At 61.1% G+C, this 18698-nt stretch overlaps 2 protein-coding genes across 3 annotated transcripts; one reads left to right on the top strand and one right to left on the bottom strand.

Moving 5' to 3' along the window:
- Positions 1-1033: 1033 nt before the first annotated feature.
- On the bottom strand, positions 1034-13043 carry TACC3 (transforming acidic coiled-coil containing protein 3). The gene is made up of 16 exons (XM_045881632.3): positions 12885-13043; positions 10769-10931; positions 10472-10614; positions 8646-9593; positions 7873-7948; positions 7587-7722; positions 5575-5627; positions 5143-5246; positions 4713-4800; positions 4476-4580; positions 3669-3745; positions 3547-3590; positions 2933-3093; positions 1719-1825; positions 1509-1629; positions 1034-1223 (listed from the first exon to the last, which is right to left on the bottom strand). Exons 2-16 carry the CDS (start codon positions 10928-10930, stop codon positions 1158-1160), a joined length of 2391 nt encoding a protein of 796 aa, XP_045737588.1. The 5' UTR covers position 10931; positions 12885-13043; the 3' UTR covers positions 1034-1157.
- Positions 13044-13330: 287 nt separating this feature from the next.
- On the top strand, positions 13331-18583 carry TMEM129 (transmembrane protein 129, E3 ubiquitin ligase). Of its 2 annotated transcripts, XM_045881634.3 has the most exons (4): positions 13331-13747; positions 15618-16092; positions 16773-16932; positions 17045-18583. In XM_045881634.3, the coding sequence occupies exons 1-4, from the start codon at positions 13543-13545 to the stop codon at positions 17291-17293; spliced, it is 1089 nt and encodes a 362-aa protein (XP_045737590.1). In that variant the 5' UTR covers positions 13331-13542; the 3' UTR covers positions 17294-18583. The 2 variants fall into 2 exon arrangements, with proteins under 2 accessions (XP_045737590.1, XP_064440216.1); XM_064584146.1 differs by lacking the exon at positions 17045-18583 and having other exon boundaries at positions 16681-16822.
- Positions 18584-18698: the final 115 nt, after the last annotated feature.

Here is an 18698-nt window from a genome sequence, read left to right as displayed (position 1 = left end):
TTGAGTCCCAGCTGAGTGCGGTGGCACTGGGGTGCTCAGAGGCCTCCTAACTGCGGGCCTCGGCTTGGGTCTTTGTGCCGGATCCCCCGCTCCCTTTTGCCGGCCGTTCCTCCTTAGCACCCAGACTTGGCTAAGGAGAGGCTGGTGCCCTTTGCCTGCTCCTTGAGGACAGCGAGTTCTGAGCCTGGCAGCACCACCAGCATCACCTGGGGACAGGTTCCAAGTGTGGGGCCTCAGCCTGCCCAGACCGACCACGTCAGGCTCTAAGGAAACCCCACGCCTGGACCTAGGGGCCACACTGTGAGGACATGGCTCCCAGGGACTGGGTCACGTATCAAGAGTCCCAGAGACCAGCGTCCACGGTCCCCTGGTGTCCCTGTGGACCTCGCTTCTGCCTGGTTCAGAAACCACCTGTCCCAGAGGTTCACCTTTGCCCTGCAAGTGCCCCCTCTTGGCCCCGTCCCCGGTACCATGTGGTCAGTGAGCAGGAGATGGAGGAAGAACCGTGCTCGGGTGCGTCCGAGGGTCCAGGAAGTGTGTACGGCAGGCCCCTGCTCCGGATGTGGTCTCGATAGCCACCGAGGGGTCACCAACTCAGACACCCACGTCGAGACCCCTGACTTAGGAGGCGCCGTGCCTTCGTCCCGGCTCAGATGCCCGCTCTGGTCAGGGTGCTCCAGAGAAGCGGCCGGTAGAGGCGTCGAACTCCACTTCTGGGAGCTCCGTCTTGGACTCGGCCCAGGAGGCTGTGGGGTCCAGCTGGGGAGCCCTGCCTCGCAGTGGATGGCGGGAGGCCTACCCCGTCATCACGGACGGCACTCAACATGACAGTAGGTGTTCATTCACCGCGGCCACAAAGCACCTCAGCAACGTGGGAGCCACAGCCCCACCCAAGGACGCAGGCCAACCGTCCCCCTGCCGGGGACCACGTGCCGTGCGAGGGCAGGGCTGGGGTCACGACAGCGGCGGCTGGGTCAGCCTCTGGCCGAAGCCAGAAACCCACATCATAGTCAAAACCAGGCAACTTCAACACTTGAACCAAAGGGAAACTTTATTTACTCTTCTTTTTAAAGCAATCTAGTTTAAAAACAAGAGATCAAGAGAGAAGAGAAGAAACTTCTACAGACAGACACACAAATGGGGTGGGGGCTTCCGTGTCAGATTTTCTCCATCTTGGAGATGAGGTCATCACAGATTCGGGTCAGTTCCTCGTTTTCCTTAGTCTGAAGGAGAAAAGTGAAAACCCTATTTGTTTTCCCGAAGATTTTATTCTGAAGTCCTCCCTACATCCCCCGTGGGGCTTGAACTCACAACCCCGAGATCAGAGTCGCACACCCTTCCGACTGAGCCGGCCGGGCACCCCGAATCCTGCAATTCTCAGAAGCGGCAGCCTGGGAGCAGGCCACGGGCCCCCGTACAAGGCACTGGCTGAGGGCATGTGCTACAGGGCAGGTCCCTGAGCCGGGAGGCTCCCCCTCCGCCAGGCGCCGGGGGTCCTGTGTGCCCACCTTTTGCTCGACTGCCTTCTCCAGCGAGTGGATGCGCATCTGCCCCTTCCTCAGGCTGGCCTGGAAGGCCAGGGCCTCCGCTTGGGCCTTGCTGCGCACCTGGGCCATCTCCTCGCTGGCCCTGGGGACACACAGGGCAGGGCTGAGAGGCCAGGGACGGGGGCGTGCCCCCCCCCCAGGCTTGCTAGACCTATCTCCACCTGCACTCACAGCTGGAGCTTCTCCTCTGCGTGGGCCTTCAGGGCCTGGTACCGCTGGCCTTCCTTCTCTATCCTCGCTATGTAATCCTCCACACACTTCTTCAGCGACTCTTCATTCTTCAGAGAACGAGCAGACGTGAACCGCTTGCAGCAGACCACTGTCGGAGACCCCCAGGCCTGGCCTTTTGGTCAGGTGTGGATGGGTCCGCCATCAAGGCTCTCTGGGACGTTAACAGAACAGCAGCTCCGACGAGGAAGGCCACGTGAACACAGCTGGAGGCCTCCCCCCGTCCCCCTGCCACATCTGACCCCTGGCCCTCCTGGCTGCCGAGGCCCCCACGCCTCTGGCGGGCATTGCTGCCCGCAGAAGGGCACATCTGGACGCGTGGCCGGGGCTGTCTACAGCCTTGCAGCAGAGTCTTAGGTCTGACTGTGAGGAGCCCCAGTCAGGCCAAGGACCTTGTGCCCACCCCCTGGGGGCGGTGGTGGGGCCAGCGGGTGCCCAGAGAGAGCACGTGGCCCCCCGGGGCATCGTCGGTCAGACGCTATGGGTTGACAAAGCCAATAGCTGAGAGGCAGGGGTGTAGGGAAGGGCGTGGGCAGGGGGAAGGCTGGAGGCTGAGCCCTCGCCCCTCACGGCCACAGGCCCCCTTTCAGCTTTGCCCTTTGCTTCCTTCTTCCACACGTCAGGCGGCACCTTCTAGGCCCCCTGCCCCCCGCACCCCGCACAAGCCCATCTCGGCACCTGTGTGTGCGGTCCCCGCGTGCCGCCCATGTGCCTCCCGATGCCCTCTGGGAGGGGACAGCTCCTTCGGGGACTCCCCTTGCAGAGGATGAAAGGGTCGGCCGCAGGGGGAGCCCTGCCCGGCCGTGTACCCAGAATGCACCCATGTGGTGGGGCCACTGAGGTCCCAGTGGCCCAGGCCCTGCTCCAGAAGGCAGCCACTGGAGCTCCTCGGTGCCCACTGCACACCTAAGCACCCGCTCGGCCTGCCGTGCCTGTCTCCCATCTGGGCCCCACGGCCCCTCTGCTCACGTCCCTGGACAAATAGTAACGTCCTCCAAGCCTGGGCCTGGCGGCGAGGGGAAGGCGCGGCCAGGTGCCACCTGGGTTATCTTCCTGACCAAGCCGAGGACACGGGGCAGGCTGGCTCCGTGGCTGACCACAACCCCCTGGGGACCCTCTGCGGGAGGACAGGCACGGGCCCACTCGGCACCACGTACCGTGTGATACCCCTCGATCACCTCCTTCTGTTTCTCAAACCGCTTGAAGAGGTCAGAGAAAGACTTTTCCATGGAGCTCAGGTCAGCAGCCAGTTGGTCTTTTTCCTTCAGAATCTTCTGGATCTCCGCTTTTGCAAGTTCCTTCTGTTTCTGAGCCTCCTCTTGAGAAGACAAAAAGCACCTAGGATGAGAGGAGCACCGACATGCCGGCCCCCAGACAGCACACAGGAGGCAGGAGAGGCGCAGTGGTGGAGGAGAGGTGGGCAGCCCACCCGTGGTCCCGCTAAGGGCTGGGTGACAGGGCCCCTCACCGAGCAGAGCCTGGGGGGGCCCGAGAGCCAGCCCTCGGTGGGGGGACAGGAACCTGCTGGAGCTTGAGGCTTCGCCCAGGGTGAGGACCGGTACTCACTCCGAGCCCTGCCTGACACGTCCAGCGCCCAACCCCCCGAGGCCACACTGGACGCGTAGCCCCTGGGGGTGTGGGGGGGCAGACCGTGGGTACAGCAACCATGGCAGGGACCCCACACACGCACCCAGGGTCTGGCCAGTTCTGGTGCCACCTGGCCCCGACTGCCAGATGCCCCCTCACGGGCCTCAGCTGCTCCAGCACTCACCCATCGCCTGGTATACGATCCCCTCAAACCCGTCCATTATCTTCCTGCGGGGAGAACGGAGGTGCCCGTGACCACCTGCGGCAGGCGAGCCTGAGTCGCCCAGAGCGCGCCGCGGGCCTTACCCCATTTCCAGGTTCTTGGCGTGCAGCGCCTCACACCTGCTCCTCAGCAACGCGTTCTCCTCGCGTGTGGCCTCTACCTGCACAAACCAGAGCACGCGGATGCTGGGTGCCCCTCACGCCCAGACTCCCTGGGACGACGTGTCTGAGTCGGGGGAGGGGCTGTGAGGAGCCCCAGTCAGGCCAAGGACCTTGTGCCCCCCTGGGGGCGGTGGTGGGGCCAGCGGGTGCCCAGAGAGAGCACGTGGCCCCCCAGGGCATCGTCGGTCAGACGCTATGGGTTCCCCTCGGTGGGCAGGCAGGCATGCACCAGGGGACCCATCGCCCCCACGAACCACGTCGGCGTATGGATGGATGGGGGACACCTCCTGCCACAGGCAAGGTTGGGAGGGCAGCCTGGGGGGGGGCGGGGGGCCTCGCCGTGAGCTCCTGGGCCAGCTCTGAGCAGGACAGGTGGCCATGGGGCACGAAGGCCAGGGCAGAACTTAGCGGCCGGCAGACACAGCCCGCATCCAGCATGCAGGCTTCCCAAGAGAGGCCGAGCCAAACACTGCCCAGGGGCTGGCCTCCCGCTTTGCGACCCCCGGGGGGGCCAGAGCAGTGCCTGTGGAGGACGCCTGAGCCCCTCAGTGTGTAAGCAGCTTCTCGGGAGATGCTGGGTGGAAACACTGAGCTGGGAAACCGGGAGGCGGACATTCATGATTCTCCCTGCCGCCACACGGGGAAAGCTGGTGCTCAGAGCCGTCTACCCGTCAGCCCGTGGCCGCTGCACCGTGCCGGGAACCCAGCCTCCCCACGCCCTGTCCTCACCGCCGCGTCCATGTCCTTTTGGCTGTACTGCAGCACGTCCACAATGGACCCCACGGGCAGCGGCGGACCCCCAGGCCCAAAGACACAGGGAGGGGGGCCCAGCACCTGTGGGGGGGGCAGACCAGTTGGGCCAGGGAGGACAAGCCCTCAGAGGCCGGGGCCCCCCACCCTGTGCCAAGGAGCGGCTCTGCACTCCCCAGCGTGAAGTCAGACCCAAAACCGGGGAGGAGCACTTACGGGAGCATCTGGGGCTCCTAGGAAGTCAAGTTCCACTAGCTTCGCCTTGGGCGGGCTTCCTGAGGAGGGCACGGCCACGTCCTGTGCACTGAGACCGCAGAACGGGAGGTAAATGCACCCATTTTCCCCAAAGGCCGAGAACAACCTCTGTTACAACTGCTCGACTCCACCTCGTGGCTCTGCCACCGCGGTGCAAGCTGCCACCCAGCCACGTGCACCCACAAGGCCTTACTCATGAGGCCCAGCAAAGGCTGGCTCTGACCCACGGTCACTCCTCCTGCACCTGAGGGGCTCCAGAGAGCTCCGCTGGGGTCTACTTTTCTGAGGCGGAGTCACAAATGTCCCCACTTAGTCTAGAATAATCTCCAGTCGACGGCCACCGCCAGCCCGCCCGCCTGCACTAAGCCCCACGGCCAGAGGGGAGGCGTACCTGCTGGTCTCCAGAGCCATAGGCACTGGTCTCGGAGGGCTGTCCTTCAGGAGCGGGTCAAACTTGAGGTACAAGGACTGTTTCCTCAGGGCTGACTCCTTAAACTAAGGGGTGGACGAGTCAGCGGGTTCACCGTCACCTGATGGATGACGGCCCCGAAGGCTGGGCCTGGGGAGACCCCAGCACAGAGCAGTGTGCCCTTGAGCTCCCCTCTGCATGGGAGCTTGAGACGGGCAGCGTGAGACCACAGGTGCGGCTCTGGAAGGGGCCCTGGGGAGCCTCAGACGCCCGCCATAGCATGGACACCACTGGTGTGCGAGTAGGACCTTCATGATTTTGGAGGTGGGACAGTGGCTCAGGGCTGCTCTAGAAAGAGTCCCCTTTGGAGAAGCGTACTTTGGAAAAGACTGCCATGATGGTGCAGGTACTCACCGAGGAACTCCCAAACTGCTCCAGATAATCCACCTCGGCTCCTGTGCCTAGAACTAAGAGGGAGAGCGTCAGCGTGGCGGTCACCGACCCACAGGCGGCGGTCACCGACCCATAGGCAGTGCACTCTGCTGCTTGGCGCAGTGACCGGCAGCCCTGCCCGGAGCGGTGACCCGCCCTCTCCCGCCCACCCACCGGGCACCACCAATCCAGCCTCATGCTAATGACACCTGGGGCCGGGTCGCCTTGTGGGGCCGTCCTGTGGGCTGTCGGGAGAGAAGCAGCACCTCTCCAGGTGCGACAACCAAAAGTGTCCCAAGGGACCAAATCTCCCGGGCTTAGAGCTACTGTTTAAAATGGCCCTAGGGGCGCCTGGGTGGCTCAGTTGGTTAAGCGACTGCCTTCGGCTCAGGTCATGATCCTGGAGTCCTGGGATCGAGTCCCGCATCAGGCTCCCTGCTCGGTAGGGAGTCTGCTTCTCCCTCTGACCCTCCTCCCTCTCATGCTCTCTCTCATTGTCTCTCTCGCAAATAAAGTCTTAAAAAAAAAAAAAAAAAAAATTAAAATGGCCCTAGACGGTCCTTGAATTCCAGATCATATAAACTTCCACTTAAAAAAACCTAAGAATAGCTCACGTCATATATAAAAATTGACCCAAGATAAATAAAAAACCCAAATATAGGAACTACAACTATAACATTTTTAGAAAACGTAATGACAAATCCTCGTGTTATCACATTTGGCAAAGATTCTTAGACTTCACACCAAAAGCACAAAGAACAAAAGAAAAAAAAGGTAAACAGGACTTTAGGGTTAATATCTGTACTTCAAGGATGCCCCGGGGAGAGAGAAAGCCCACAGACCAGGAGACGTTCGTCACCTATCTGGTAAGAAATCCCTCCCTAGGATAGATTGGAAGTCCTTACAACCTGGTAACAAAAAGGCAATTCGGAGTCAAACAGCAGGGCAAAGGACCCAGCAGACGTTCCACAGAAGGTGTGAAAGGCACATAAAAAGCTGCTCGTCAGCAGGGAGACGCAGATCAAAATCCACGGAGGGGGCAGCGCCCGCCCATCCCACCCCCCCCCCGCACTGCTGGAGGCTGGAATCGAGGTCTCGGAGGCCCCCACGGAGCTGCCGAGGCCGTGGAGAGATCGGGACCTCGAACCCTGCTGCCGTGGGATCGTTACGTGGTGCAGCCGCTTTGGAGAGCAAGCTGGTGGCTCCTCAGCATCACCCAGAGTTACTGCGTGACCCGGAGTTCCCCTTCTAGGTTTATGCCCCAGGCCAACGAACACTCACGTCCACACAGACACGTGGACACGAATGTTCGCGGCAGTCTCACTGAGCAAACAACCCAGACGCCCATCAGCTGGTGAAGGGAAACGTTAGCTGTGGTCCATCCCCACGGTGGCAGGCTACTCGGCTGGGAAAGGAACGAAGCAGCGACATGCGCTACAAGGTGGAGGATCCGTGAGAACCTGACGTTCAGTGAGAGAAACCAGACCCGAGAACCGCCCGTGTGACTCTGGGGTCCCTGGGATCATCCTGCCACGACCCAACCCTGCACTCTGTTCCCAGGCTCCTCTCTGCCTGAAGATTAAGTAAGCCACATCGAGACCTTTCAAGTTGCCTGCTCTCTCAATTGCATCGTAGATTTTCCCTGGGAGCATCTCAGAGTCCGGAGGACCCCCATGTTGAAGGTCAGAGCTGTGTGTTCTCCGTCCGGACTCACCCTTCCATCAGGATCTCTCCACCAACCAACAAGGCCCCTGCCTCCTGTGTGTTTGCACAGAACCTTTCCCGAGTCTGATTTCCGGTCCTGGAAATCCCTACACCAGGGGTATGTCCTGAAAGCGTCCAAAGCCCCTGCGTGTCTTGCTTCAAGTCAGGGAACAAAGCTGCCTATGGGGCAGTCTCCCCGAAACACCACTGAACACCTCGGAAATCCTAGAAGACCTTCCAGAACCACCACCAGCTGGTGGGGACAGACAGGTGACCCGGGGACAACGTACCCTCAGCTGGGTCTCGGAAGTGCTCCTCCTCCGGCTCTGAGGCAGGCTCCGGGCCCCGCGGAGGAGTGGGGGGCGCAGGCTCACCGCCCGGGCTGCCCGTGGGAGCTGATGCACGGGCACAGTCCGCGGCTCCCTCCTGGAAGAAGGGCAGCTCAGTTCAGGCATCTGGTGAGGTCGAAGGTCCTGTGCAGGGCCCGTGCCGCGCCGTGTCCCGCCCGGTCTCCGCCGGCCGCCCTCCGCCCGTGTGCGCGCAGGACGACAGCACGGGCCGAGCCCGCCTCCATACCTTGCCGGCTGTGCCCGGGGTCCTGGCCGCGGTCTGTGCCAAAGGCGTGTCATCCGTGGAGGCTGAAGGTACCTGCCTGAACAGATGGGGTCAGCAGGGCCCGTGCCCCAGGGCCGAGCTGCCTCCTGCCCGTGAACCCTCGCCTCGAAGGTCAGGGGCTACGCTGGAGTCCCCAGCAGAGCCGTCCCTACCCACCCCAACTGCCCCAGGAGCAGGACCCTCCCAGGGGCCTCGGCAAGGAGCGCTCAGGCCGTTTCAGCTCAGAGAGCAAACCCCAAGGGCTCACTTGTCCTACTTCACCAGGAAACTGGCAAACGCGCCGGAGGGAGGGTCACCGGGGGCCAGGCAGGGCCAGTAGCGGGGAGGTGGCCTCCAGACCATCAGGGTGCACTCGTGGCTGAGAGCTGCCCATGTGAGCCCTTGGTGGCCGTGAAGCCGCCGTCCCCAGGCCACCACGAGAGCCTGGAGCACTGCAGCGAGTGCACAGAGCCACTCCACTGGCTTCGCAGCCGCGGACCGTGTTTGGAGATCTTTCTAAAGCTCCAGGTTTTTTATAGAAAACGCTCTTAGAAAGCATGGGGACGGAAAAGGGCGCCACTGTGTGCTTTCGCCCACCATTTCTCCCTAGCCCCCTGCAGCGGCTGTGAGCACCCTCCTCAGTCTTGGGACCCAGGACCGGCAGCTGCCCCCCCCCGGCCCCTTCTCTGGCCTGGGGTCCTCCGGCACGCACGCTGCTGAGCAGCTACCCCGCGCCACTGCCACCAAGTACTCACTGGCTCGGAGAGGAGCGCCCTGGGGCCTCGGGACCAGTACACAGCTCCTTGGCCACAGGCTCGGCTGGCCCGCTCTGGGGGCACTCTGGGGGCAGGGCCTCTCCTCCACCTTCAAATGGGTTAAAGTCTGGGTCCTCCAGCTTGTTCCAGTCCAGGTTGTAAGACCCCTGGGGAAGGGGAACGGGCCCCTCACCCGCCTCCTCGGGGGCCTTTTCCTGCCTCGCCTCTGACATCCTAGAGGGAGGTTTAAGGCCGGGTCTCTTCCCCAGTTCCCTCGGTGGGGGCAACGTTTTGCTGGTGGCACTGTCAGAGAAATCAAATTCTAGTCCTATGGGCCCACTGCTCCAAGAGCTGGCCCTCTGGCCATCAGCTTCTTTCTTCTGAGGACTTGGGGACGTGGCCCCTGCAGGCTTCAGAGGGCTGGCCAGGATGGTGTTCCCAGAACCAGAGGGGTCTTCAGGGCTGGCCAGGGCCTCGCCAGGCAGGTCTCTGAGGGGTCCTTCTTCACGTGCTCCTGTTGGGGGAGTACCGGGGGGCAGAGCAGCTCTGGCTGAGGAAGCAGGGACCTGGTTCGAGCTTTCTGTGGCAGCTCCGGGAGGGTCTTCTGTTCGGTGTTGGGGAGCCATCTGGGAAGGGTCTTCTAGGATTTCCGAGGTGAAGGTAATACTTTTTTCTAAGAAATGAGAATGAACACTTTCCTCCAGGGCATGCTCAGGGCTCACAGATGTTTGTCCTAGAGAAGCCACTTGATCTTCAAGAGTTTCTGGCATCTGGGGAGAGCTTGAGGGATCCAGGCCGGCCAGGTGAGCTGAGGTGGGCCCACTGGAATGCTGCCTATCTTCAGAGGCTGGTCTCACATCTGCTGGAGGGGGGTTGGCACTGGCCACCATTCGTTTCTGGAGAATTCCATTGGTCATTTTGCTGTCAACTTCCTTGGTGAACTGTTGGCTTTTCAGAAACAAACTTAGTTAACGCTAAGGAGCCTATTAGCTTTTTAATTAGAATTTAACCCCCGAGAAAACATTACCCCAAAACAGAAAAAAAGAATAGTCAATCCTCTTCCTAGGACTAACTTTCACAAGTAAATCCTCATAAATCAAAACTAGTGGACCAACTAGATCACGCAGGTTTCCGAGAGAGCGGAAACATGACACGTAATTACAGTTAAGGTTTTCTCTGCTTGCCTATTTCCCCCTTTCAATTGGGGACCACCAGCTACATAATCCGGGGCACAGGAGGATCAAGGTTTTCACTGAAGAGAAAGACAAGCTTGAGAGCTCTTGAGAACCCCAAGGCTGACTTGCAAACAGAAAGGAGACCCCAGTGGGTATGAAAAAAGAAACCTAACCACAAAGCATCCTTCCTTGGGAGACGTGCTCAGACGTTTCATGAAATTAGAGAAACAAAAGCCAGGCCAATGTGTTGGCAAAAGCACAGTAAAGGACTGGGGCATAAAACTTAAACTTATTTGGGGTGCCTGGGTGGCTCAGTCAGTTGGGCATCTGACTCTTGGTTTTGGCTCAGGTCATGATCTCAGGATCGTGAGATTGAGGTTCTCTTTCTCCCTATGCCCCTCCCCACTCGTGCTCTCTCTTTACAAGTAAGTAAAAAAATCTTAAACAAAAAAACTTATTCTACACATTTTGTTAACTGCTTTTCTACTAATAAGTGGCTTCTAATGCGAGCATGCCGGGCAACACAGCGCATGACCTCAGAGCAGAAACCAGGAGGAACCCGACCAGATGTGACTAACGACAAAACAGAATTTTTCTGCCGTGTCCGCTGGAGACATTACAAATTACAGTGCATCAAGCATCAACACTTACTTCTGTTTCTGGGTCCGGTTTTGAGGAGAGTTTTCTAACCCAACAGCATCCTCCAGAGCAAAAGGAGCCTCGAGCTTGCTGCTCATGCTAGGACTTAATATCCGGTGCGTCTGTGGGTCCCGCAGAGGAGTCTGAAAAGTCACCTGTTGGGGGAGGAGGAGACCTGTTCGATAATTCAAGTCTTCAACCACTATGGCGGCAGTGCCCTGCCCACTTCCGTAAGTCCCCAGGAAAGCAAGTCCCAGAGTGACCTAATGAGTGACACACAGTAGATTTACACGGGCAAAGTTTGCTTACTTTCATAGCCTTGAGTACACTCTTGGGTGGCACATTTTCTTTCTGTGACAGACGAAGAACAGATAGTCTTCCGGTAAGTTCCGGTGGTGAAAACAGGAACTCGCAGTTTTCTGCACTTTTGTCACCACTGACGTTTTCATCACTGTAGATCTGCAGACTCATTCTGGAAAAGCAGACAGTTTACGTCAGTACGAGGGCTGTGCAGTCTGGATGAAGAGCCAGGGCAAGGAGCTAGCCTCACAGGGCAGATGTTCCCTTCCTGCACAGATGGGTCACATCTCAGGCAGCATGTCCTCTGCCAGGCAGTCCTTGTCCTGTTTTAGGGCAGCTGCCACCTCCCAGGACAAAGAGCCATAAGGGCCTTCAGCCCACAGGACAAGGGAGAAGAATCAGGTCCTCAAAACAATTTGAACTTGGGGCACCTGGGTGGCTCAGTCATTAAACGTCTGCCTTCGGCTCAGGTCATGATCCCAGGGTCCTGGGATGGAGCCCCGCATCGGGCTCCCTGCTCGGCGGGAAGCCTGCTTCTCCCTCTCCCACTCCCCCTGCTTGTGTTCCTGCTCTCGCTGTGTCTCTCTCTGTCAAATTAATAAAATCTTAAAAAAAAAAAAAAAATAAATTTGAACTTAGTGGGTAAAGGTCAGGAGACAGGGGTGCTGGCCTGTCAGAAAGCCTGGGTCTCCCCTCAGGCCTCCGCTGAAGGTGCTGAGGCCACAGCCCAGAGGGAGCAGGTTGCCAAGTTAGCCGAGAGCAAGAAAGCAGAAGGGTGCTGTGGCCTGCTCTTCCGTCACAGGCCAGGAGAGGAGCACACTGGGGCATCGTGAGGGCCGAGGCCCAGAGGAAGAGCGGCACAAGGCAGCAACCGGCAGATCCAGAATTACTTGGTGGGGAGTTGAAAAGCTTCTACACTGAGATTTGGAGTCTAGAAATATATACCAGCGGCCTCCACTGAGACCCAGAAGGTTCTAGAACAGCCCCCACCCCTTTCCCAAGGTCCTCATGATGGTCGCCAGCATGACATTCCCAACCCAGGAGTCGCCGGAGGGCCTGTCCACGGGAACATCACAGGTATTTGCTGGTGGTGGGGGTGCTTGAAGAGCAAGGCCGGGTGGCAGGGGCAGGAGGAACAAGGGTGCCCCGGAAAGAGGTGAGTCAGGGTAACAAGACGCCCTGGAAGGTATGGGGGTGGGGCCGTGTGTGCGGAGGCCAGGGAAGGCAGGGGGGAAGCGGGGGTCAAAGACTCCCGCAGCCAGCCAGGGGTGGAGAGAGCAGCCCTGGCTTGGCCAGCGGGCCCACAGGCATCTGGAAGGCGGAGAGAAACAAAAGGGCGACTTTTAGGGTTTTGCCGCGAACGCTGGGTAAAACGGGAAGGGACAGCTGGACGGCTGTGGGATACACGAGGGAGGGGGCCTGGGGGACACCTTTCCGCAGTCCCTCTCCTGAGGAAGGTGGGAGAACAGCCGTGGCCGGCTCGGTCAGCTCTGGCTCCCACGGACAACGGGGAGAAGGCTCCCGAGCAGAGGCTGCAGGCCAGACAGCCCAGGGCGCGAAGGCCCGGGCCTGCGCGCCGAGCAGCTGGGGACAATCAGCAGGACTCAGCGATGGCTCGCAGCTGGGGCGTGGAGAAGGCAGCACGAAGCTGCCCCCGGGAGGGCTGGGGAGCGGGCCGCGGATGCAGCTGGCGTCCGAGGCGGGACGGTCACCGCGGACCGGGCCGCGAGGGGCCCTGACACACCGACCTCCCGGGGGCCGACAAGGAGACCGAGGAGGAACCGCTAAGGCAGGAGCCCCCCCCCCCCCCCCGGCGTCTCCGCCCACGGGCTGCGGCCGCAAACCAGCGGGGCCCGCGGGCCGCCGGCGACCCCGGCAGGAAGGCGCCCCGGGCAGGGCGGCCGCAACAGCCGGCGGGGTGGGCCCAAGAGAGCAGGGGCGCTGTGCGGACGGCGCGCCCCGGAGCCGCGCAGAGGCAGGAGGGCCCGTCAAGGGCGGGCGCCGCCCAGCCGCCGCGGGGGTCGGGAGCCGGGGCGCGGAGCCCGAGGCCCGGAGGCTGGAGGAGGAGCTGGGGACGGATGCCCGAGCCCGGGACCCCGCCGCCGCCGCCGCCGCCGCCGCCTACCTGCCGGCGGCCACACGAAGCCGAGGGAGCGGGAGGCGCCGAGTCCGGGAGCCCGTCCGCCCGCCGCCGATTCAAATACCGACGGTTGGAGCGCGCGGCCAATCAGCGCGCGCCGGGGGCGGGACGCACAGGGCGCCGGCGGCTCCGCTTCCGGGGAGAGGGGCGCGCTGGGCGCGGCGGGCGCCGGAAGCCATCGGAATCCCGGCTCGCCGAGCTTGCGGCGGGGGCGGGGTCTGCCGGGGACGCGACTGGGCTGCGCGGAAGGGCCAGGGCCTGAGAGCCATTGGCCCGGGCCTCGGGCTCCCCGGTTGTAAAATGGGACCAGCTGCAGCCGCCCCTAAGGCGGGTCGTGAGATGGAGCCGAACCCTCGCGAGGACTGGCGCGGCCTCCGCGCTTCTGGCTGTGTGCGGGACGCGGCAACTCCGTTTCCCAGGGTGCCCCGCGTCGATGTGACGTCTCCCAGCGCGCCCCACGCCGGCCTGCGGGCGGGACGCCGTCTCCCAGAATGCCCCGCGGGCGGGGACACCAGCTCCCAGGGCGCCCCGCGCCGGCCTGGCGCCCACCTGCCGCCGCCCAGCGGCTTGGCATTCTCGGTCTGTTTCCCGTCGGGGGCTGCGGGACTCTGTCCGACGGCTTCCTGGCGGCCGCGGCAGCGCGATGGACAGCCCGGAGGTCACCTTCACGCTGGCCTACCTGGTGTTCGCCGTGTGCTTCGTGTTCACGCCCACCGAGTTCCACTCGGCCGGGCTCACGGTGCAGAACCTGCTGTCGGGCTGGCTGGGCAGCGAGGACGCCGCCTTTGTGCCCTACCACCTGCGCCGCACGTCCGCCACGCTGCTGTGCCACTCGCTGCTGCCGCTCGGTGAGCAGGCCGGACCCTCCGCCAGAGGGTCCTCGGGGCGCGGCACCGGCCTGTGGCCCCGCGGGCTCGCGGCCGAGTTCCGGGACCCAGAAGTGAGAAGAGTCGGGGGAGGGCGCGCGGACCCCCGGTCGTTCCGAGTTGAGGAGAGACGCTGGCTCCGAGAGCCGCGGCTGTGGACTAACAGCCCCCGCGCTCTAGACGGGCCTCTCGCGTCCGCGGCTCCCGAGAGCGGAGAGGAAGGTGCTGGCGGCAGGTGGCTGCTTGCAGGTGGCAGAAATGAAGGCTTAGAATCTTGGGGGGCGGGCGAAGGGGATGATGCTTCGCCTAGCTGGGGCAGGGCATTTTGTGGGGGCAGTTCGCAGGAGAGCGGCATGAGTTAACTGATTCTAACGGAGGTGGAGGGACCTGGGAGAGCAGGGGGCCTGTCCCAGGCTTTGGAAGGTGGGTGTGAGAAAGGAGGCGGAGATGGGTAACCCCACGGGGGTGTCACAGGTGCAGAGGTTGGGGGGGGGCAAAATGCTCACACGTGGCCCAGCGGGTGCTCCTGGCCTCTGAGAGGCTGGTTTGTCAGCTGCTTGGACAGGGGACTGGCTGGAAAGAGGGGTACTAGGTGTGTGTGTGTGTTCTCTGGAGGATACAGAACAGAAGCAGGTCTAGAAGGGCAGGTGGCTGCTGGGCCCCGGTCGCTGGCTCAGTGGACTCAGGAGTTTCCAGCTGTCGGCAGGGCGCAGCAGCCTGGGCCAGGTGTGGAGAGACTCCTGGAGGGGGCTGGGCTGAGGCCAGGTCTGTGCAGGAGGGTTGCCTGCCCATGCGAAGAAGGACACAGGGCCTTCTTGGTGGCAGTCTGGTGGTCTCCTTGGCCAAGTGGTTTCTTCCTGCTGTTGGGGTAACTATGTGGCTTTCTCAGCCTGAGGCCCCATCACCCCGGTAAGGCAGGGTTACCAATTAGCTGATTCCTCAGATGAGGAAAGTGCGGCTTGGAACTTGGGCTCCTGAGAGGATTGTGGGTTGGGTTTCTGCCCTGGGAACTAAGGGTCCCCACAGCCTTCTGGAGTCCTTTTAGCCACATCTTTTCTAAAAGCCCGTGAGTGGCTGGACCATCACCATGCTACACATGGACAGAGAAACCAGAACTTAGGGAGCTCAGAGACTCATAAAGGTGGAGGAGCCTGGCCTTGTGGCCAGTCCTGGGGTCTTTCTCTTCCTTTTCAACTTGTTTTGAAAAGTTTTGAAACTTTTGTATGCATGTTATTTACCGCTGCAAGATAAATTACCTGAAATGTGGTAACTTGATCAACAGTAAATGTTTACTATTACTTTGCAGCCTTAAATGAGCTCATGCAGCGTCAATTGTTCAGATATGCGGATTGCCCTGATCTGGCCAGCAGGGGCCCTGGAGTTATGGTGTTCCCCATTGTTCGGTGCTTACTGTTTGGCACACAAATCTGAGCTCTGGGATGGGTCACACTCTGATTTGCCTCCTCAGAGGGGGTAGGGTTGAGAGGCCAAGATCCCGCCCCTGGGAGGGCCAGTGTGTAGCTCTGCTTTGGGTGACACCAGATCCTTGTTTTTGTTTTTTGCGTTTTTTTTTTTTTTTTTTTTTTTTTAGGTTTTCCTATTCCGGTTAATCATGTATTACTCGTATAAAACTGAAGTAGTAAATTAAAAACGTCTTTTTCTCATTTATTGTATTACTGTTCTGGGCAAGGGTTGAGCTGGGTCAGCGTGGAGGCAGGTAAAGTGCACTTGCCCTGGGGTACCGTTGCCTGGCCCTGAGAGCTGACCAGGGTGGCCCTTGGTGGGCAGTATGGGGGGAGAACAGTGGCCTGGCAGTCCTGATTTCTGCTGAAGCCCTCCCCATCCTTTGTAGGCTACTACGTGGGCATGTGCTTTGCAGCTTCAGAAAAGCAGCTCTACTCCCTCGGCCAGGCCCCAGAGGCCTGGCGGCTCTTCCTCCTGCTGGCAGTGACTCTGCCCACCATCGCCAGTACGCTGATCTACTACTGGTCCTGTGATCAGTGGGCCCGCCACCCGCTGGCCCGCACCCTGGCCCTCTACGCCCTCCCGCAGTCAGGCTGGCGGGCTGTGGCCTCCTCAGTCAACACTGAGTTCCGGCGGATCGATAAGTTTGCCACAGGGGCACCAGGGGCTCGTGTGATCGTGACGGACACGTGGGTGATGAAGGTAACCACATACCGTGTGCACGCGGCTCGGCAGCAGGATGTGCACCTGACCGTGACGGGGTCACGGCAGCACGCGCTCTCAGCGGACTCCAGCCTGCCTGTGCAGCTCCTCACCATTCACGTGGCCAGTGCCAGCCCTGGCGTGCGGGCCTTCGACATCCGGTAGGTATGCTTGTGGCCAGGGTCACAGTGAGGCTGGGGTGTGCCGGAGGCAGCCAGCAGTCAGGTTCTAGTCTTGGGCTCTTTGGGAGGCGATGACGCGTGCAGCACGTTCTTCTCGGCACCCTTCCAGCGGAACCCTCCCTCAAGGCCCCTTGTCCCCTCACACCCCCATAGGTGCTCTCTGCTTCTGCTTTCTCTGTGTTCTCCTTTGAGCTGCCTTTTGCAGCTCTTTTCAGGGGAGCATGTTAGGGATGTTTTGGGGGGTGGTACAGGACTGAGGCTTGGTGGCTGTCTTGGCTTTGGGGCCCAAGCCGAGGTCTTCCTGTCCCATTCAGGCTTCGGACAGCCTGTTGTCCCTCTTCTGTGATCCCCTTTGTGCCTGAACTTGTTGAAAGCCAGGCATTCTGTGTCACAGCTGCAGTCTCCCCACTCTCTTTGCCCCTCCCTGCATCCCTTGAGGGCAGGTGGTCGGTGCTCATTCTGTGGGCTCTGGCTTCAGGGCTGTCTTTGCTGGCTGGTCTTTATCAGGCGACTGGGCTGTGCCTGGGCTCCCAAATTCTGTGTGGTGTGGGTGCCCTGTCACTCTAGGCACCTCGGCATCCCCACCAGGAATGATGGCCCTGCCCTGCAGAGGGGCCTCGGTTCAGTGGCCCCAGCCCAGCAGCCCCCACCTTGTGCAGGCTGAACTCCACGGAGTATGGTGAGCTGTGTGAGAAACTCCGCGCACCCATCCGCAGTGCGGCCAACGTGGTCATCCATCAGAGCCTGGGCGACCTGTTCCTGGAGACGTTTGCTTCCCTGGTGGAGGTCAACCCACCCTACTCGGTCCCTAGCAGCCAGGTGAGAGCTGGGGGGGTGGGGCAGGTGGGTTCCCACAGGCCAGGCCCCCTGAGTCGGGGGGGCACAGGGCCGTCTGGCCAGGCTCCCTGTGACCCTCTACCCCCGCCCATAGGAGCTGGAGGCATGCATTGGTTGCATGCAGACCCGTGCCAGTGTGAAGCTGGTGAAGACCTGCCAAGAGGCAGCTGAGGGCGAGTGCCAGCGGTGCTCCTGTCGCCCCATGTGGTGTCTCACCTGCATGGGCAAGTGGTTTGCCAGCCGCCAGGACCCCCAGCGCCCTGACACCTGGCTCGCCAGTCGCGTGCCCTGCCCCACCTGCCGTGCACGCTTCTGCATCCTGGATGTGTGTGCCGTGCGCTGAGCCTGCTGGCTGGAGCAGGGGAGTGGCCTTGGGGGTCCCAGCGAGCCCTGCTAGGCACCGCACAGCCACCATGAGGAGCAGCCGGGGCTCTAGGCCCTCATCCGTGTTGTCAGCCAGGGGTTCTTTCCCCAGCATGATGAAGGACGAGGGTTTTTGTTTAAAAGGGAAGTTTTCTTCTGCAGCAGTGTCACTGGGATGGGACTTCAGTGCCTCCGCCTCCTTTGCTTCTTGTTTCTCCAGGTGGGGGTAGGTGCTGGACCTGGAACACGGTATGGGGTGGGGCCCGTTTCCAGAGCATTGTGAGGCTACCTGGGCTGTCTTCTGGAGACCAGGGATCTGCCCCCATGGCCCTACCCTGAACCACTTGCCTTAATTTTGTGTAACACACCTGCCTTTCGGTTACATGCCAGACCCAGGTTCATCCAAACTGGTTGCAGTCTGTCCTCCAGGCTCCTGTCTCCAAGCTGGCTGCTGGCTCTGTGCTGTTGTGTCCCCTTTGCATCCCACCAGGCGGCTCTGAGGGCTGGGGGAGAGTCTGGCGGTGCAGAGAGAGACTGGGGTGCCACTGCAGGGTGACAGCACTGCCTGGGGCTTCCTGGGTGGGGTGGCCCCCACCTGCTCTGTGGCCCTGGGAGATCCTGGACTTGCTGTTAGGGGCTGGCTTCTCTCAACTCCTATTCTTTAGCTGCATGCTTGTGGGGGTTGCCTATCTCCTGGAGGGCATGCACCTCCGTGCCTGCTGCTGCCCGGTGAGTCCAGAGAAAGGCCAAGCCCGACTCCCAGCCAGAGGGGATACTGCGCGGAAGACAGCGACAGACCACATGCAGACAGACTTGGGACACGGCACAGGGCTGGCCACAGCTCTGTAGGGTCCACCTGGGTCAGCAAGTGATGTGCCTCTTCCCAGTTCCCGGTGGCACATCTGGGAGGGCGGTAGCAGCCGGGCCATGAGGCCCCGCTCTGACCGATGGGGTTGCTGGAGGGGGCCCTCGTATTTGTAGCTCTAAGCCCCCTGAGCCCGGCTGTTCGAAGCAAGGGTGATGGACCCGGCCGGCGTGACTCGCCCGAGGCCGCACCGACGCCCAGGGGTTTGGGAGCTCGTGGGCCGCCAGGGTACCCGCAAACGAAGGCCATCGGAGGGGACGGCGAGCCCAGCCTCCGCGCAGGGTTTCAGGTGCCGCCGAAGGACTGAGCTGGGCTATTTTTACTACAAAAGAAAGTTATTTAGTTTTATGAAGACAAATTTATTGTGTCTGAGCGATGCGGTATTTAATAAAAGTCTGAAGTACATGCTGGAATGTTTTGTTTTTCCTGATACTCGAACTGGCAACGGGGAGGAGCCGAGTGGGCAGTAACAGCACTGCGCCCACTCCGTCTGCACGGAGGAGGGAGGCGGGCGCTGCGG

This window comes from Mirounga angustirostris, unplaced genomic scaffold (assembly GCF_029215605.1).
Source record: "Mirounga angustirostris isolate CCGP_5_RB_7025 unplaced genomic scaffold, mMirAng1.0.hap1 SCAF_2, whole genome shotgun sequence".
Lineage (NCBI taxonomy): Eukaryota > Metazoa > Chordata > Mammalia > Carnivora > Phocidae > Mirounga > Mirounga angustirostris.
The sequence above is the reverse complement of the archived record's forward strand: the minus strand, read 5'-3'. Positions and strand labels throughout refer to the sequence as shown.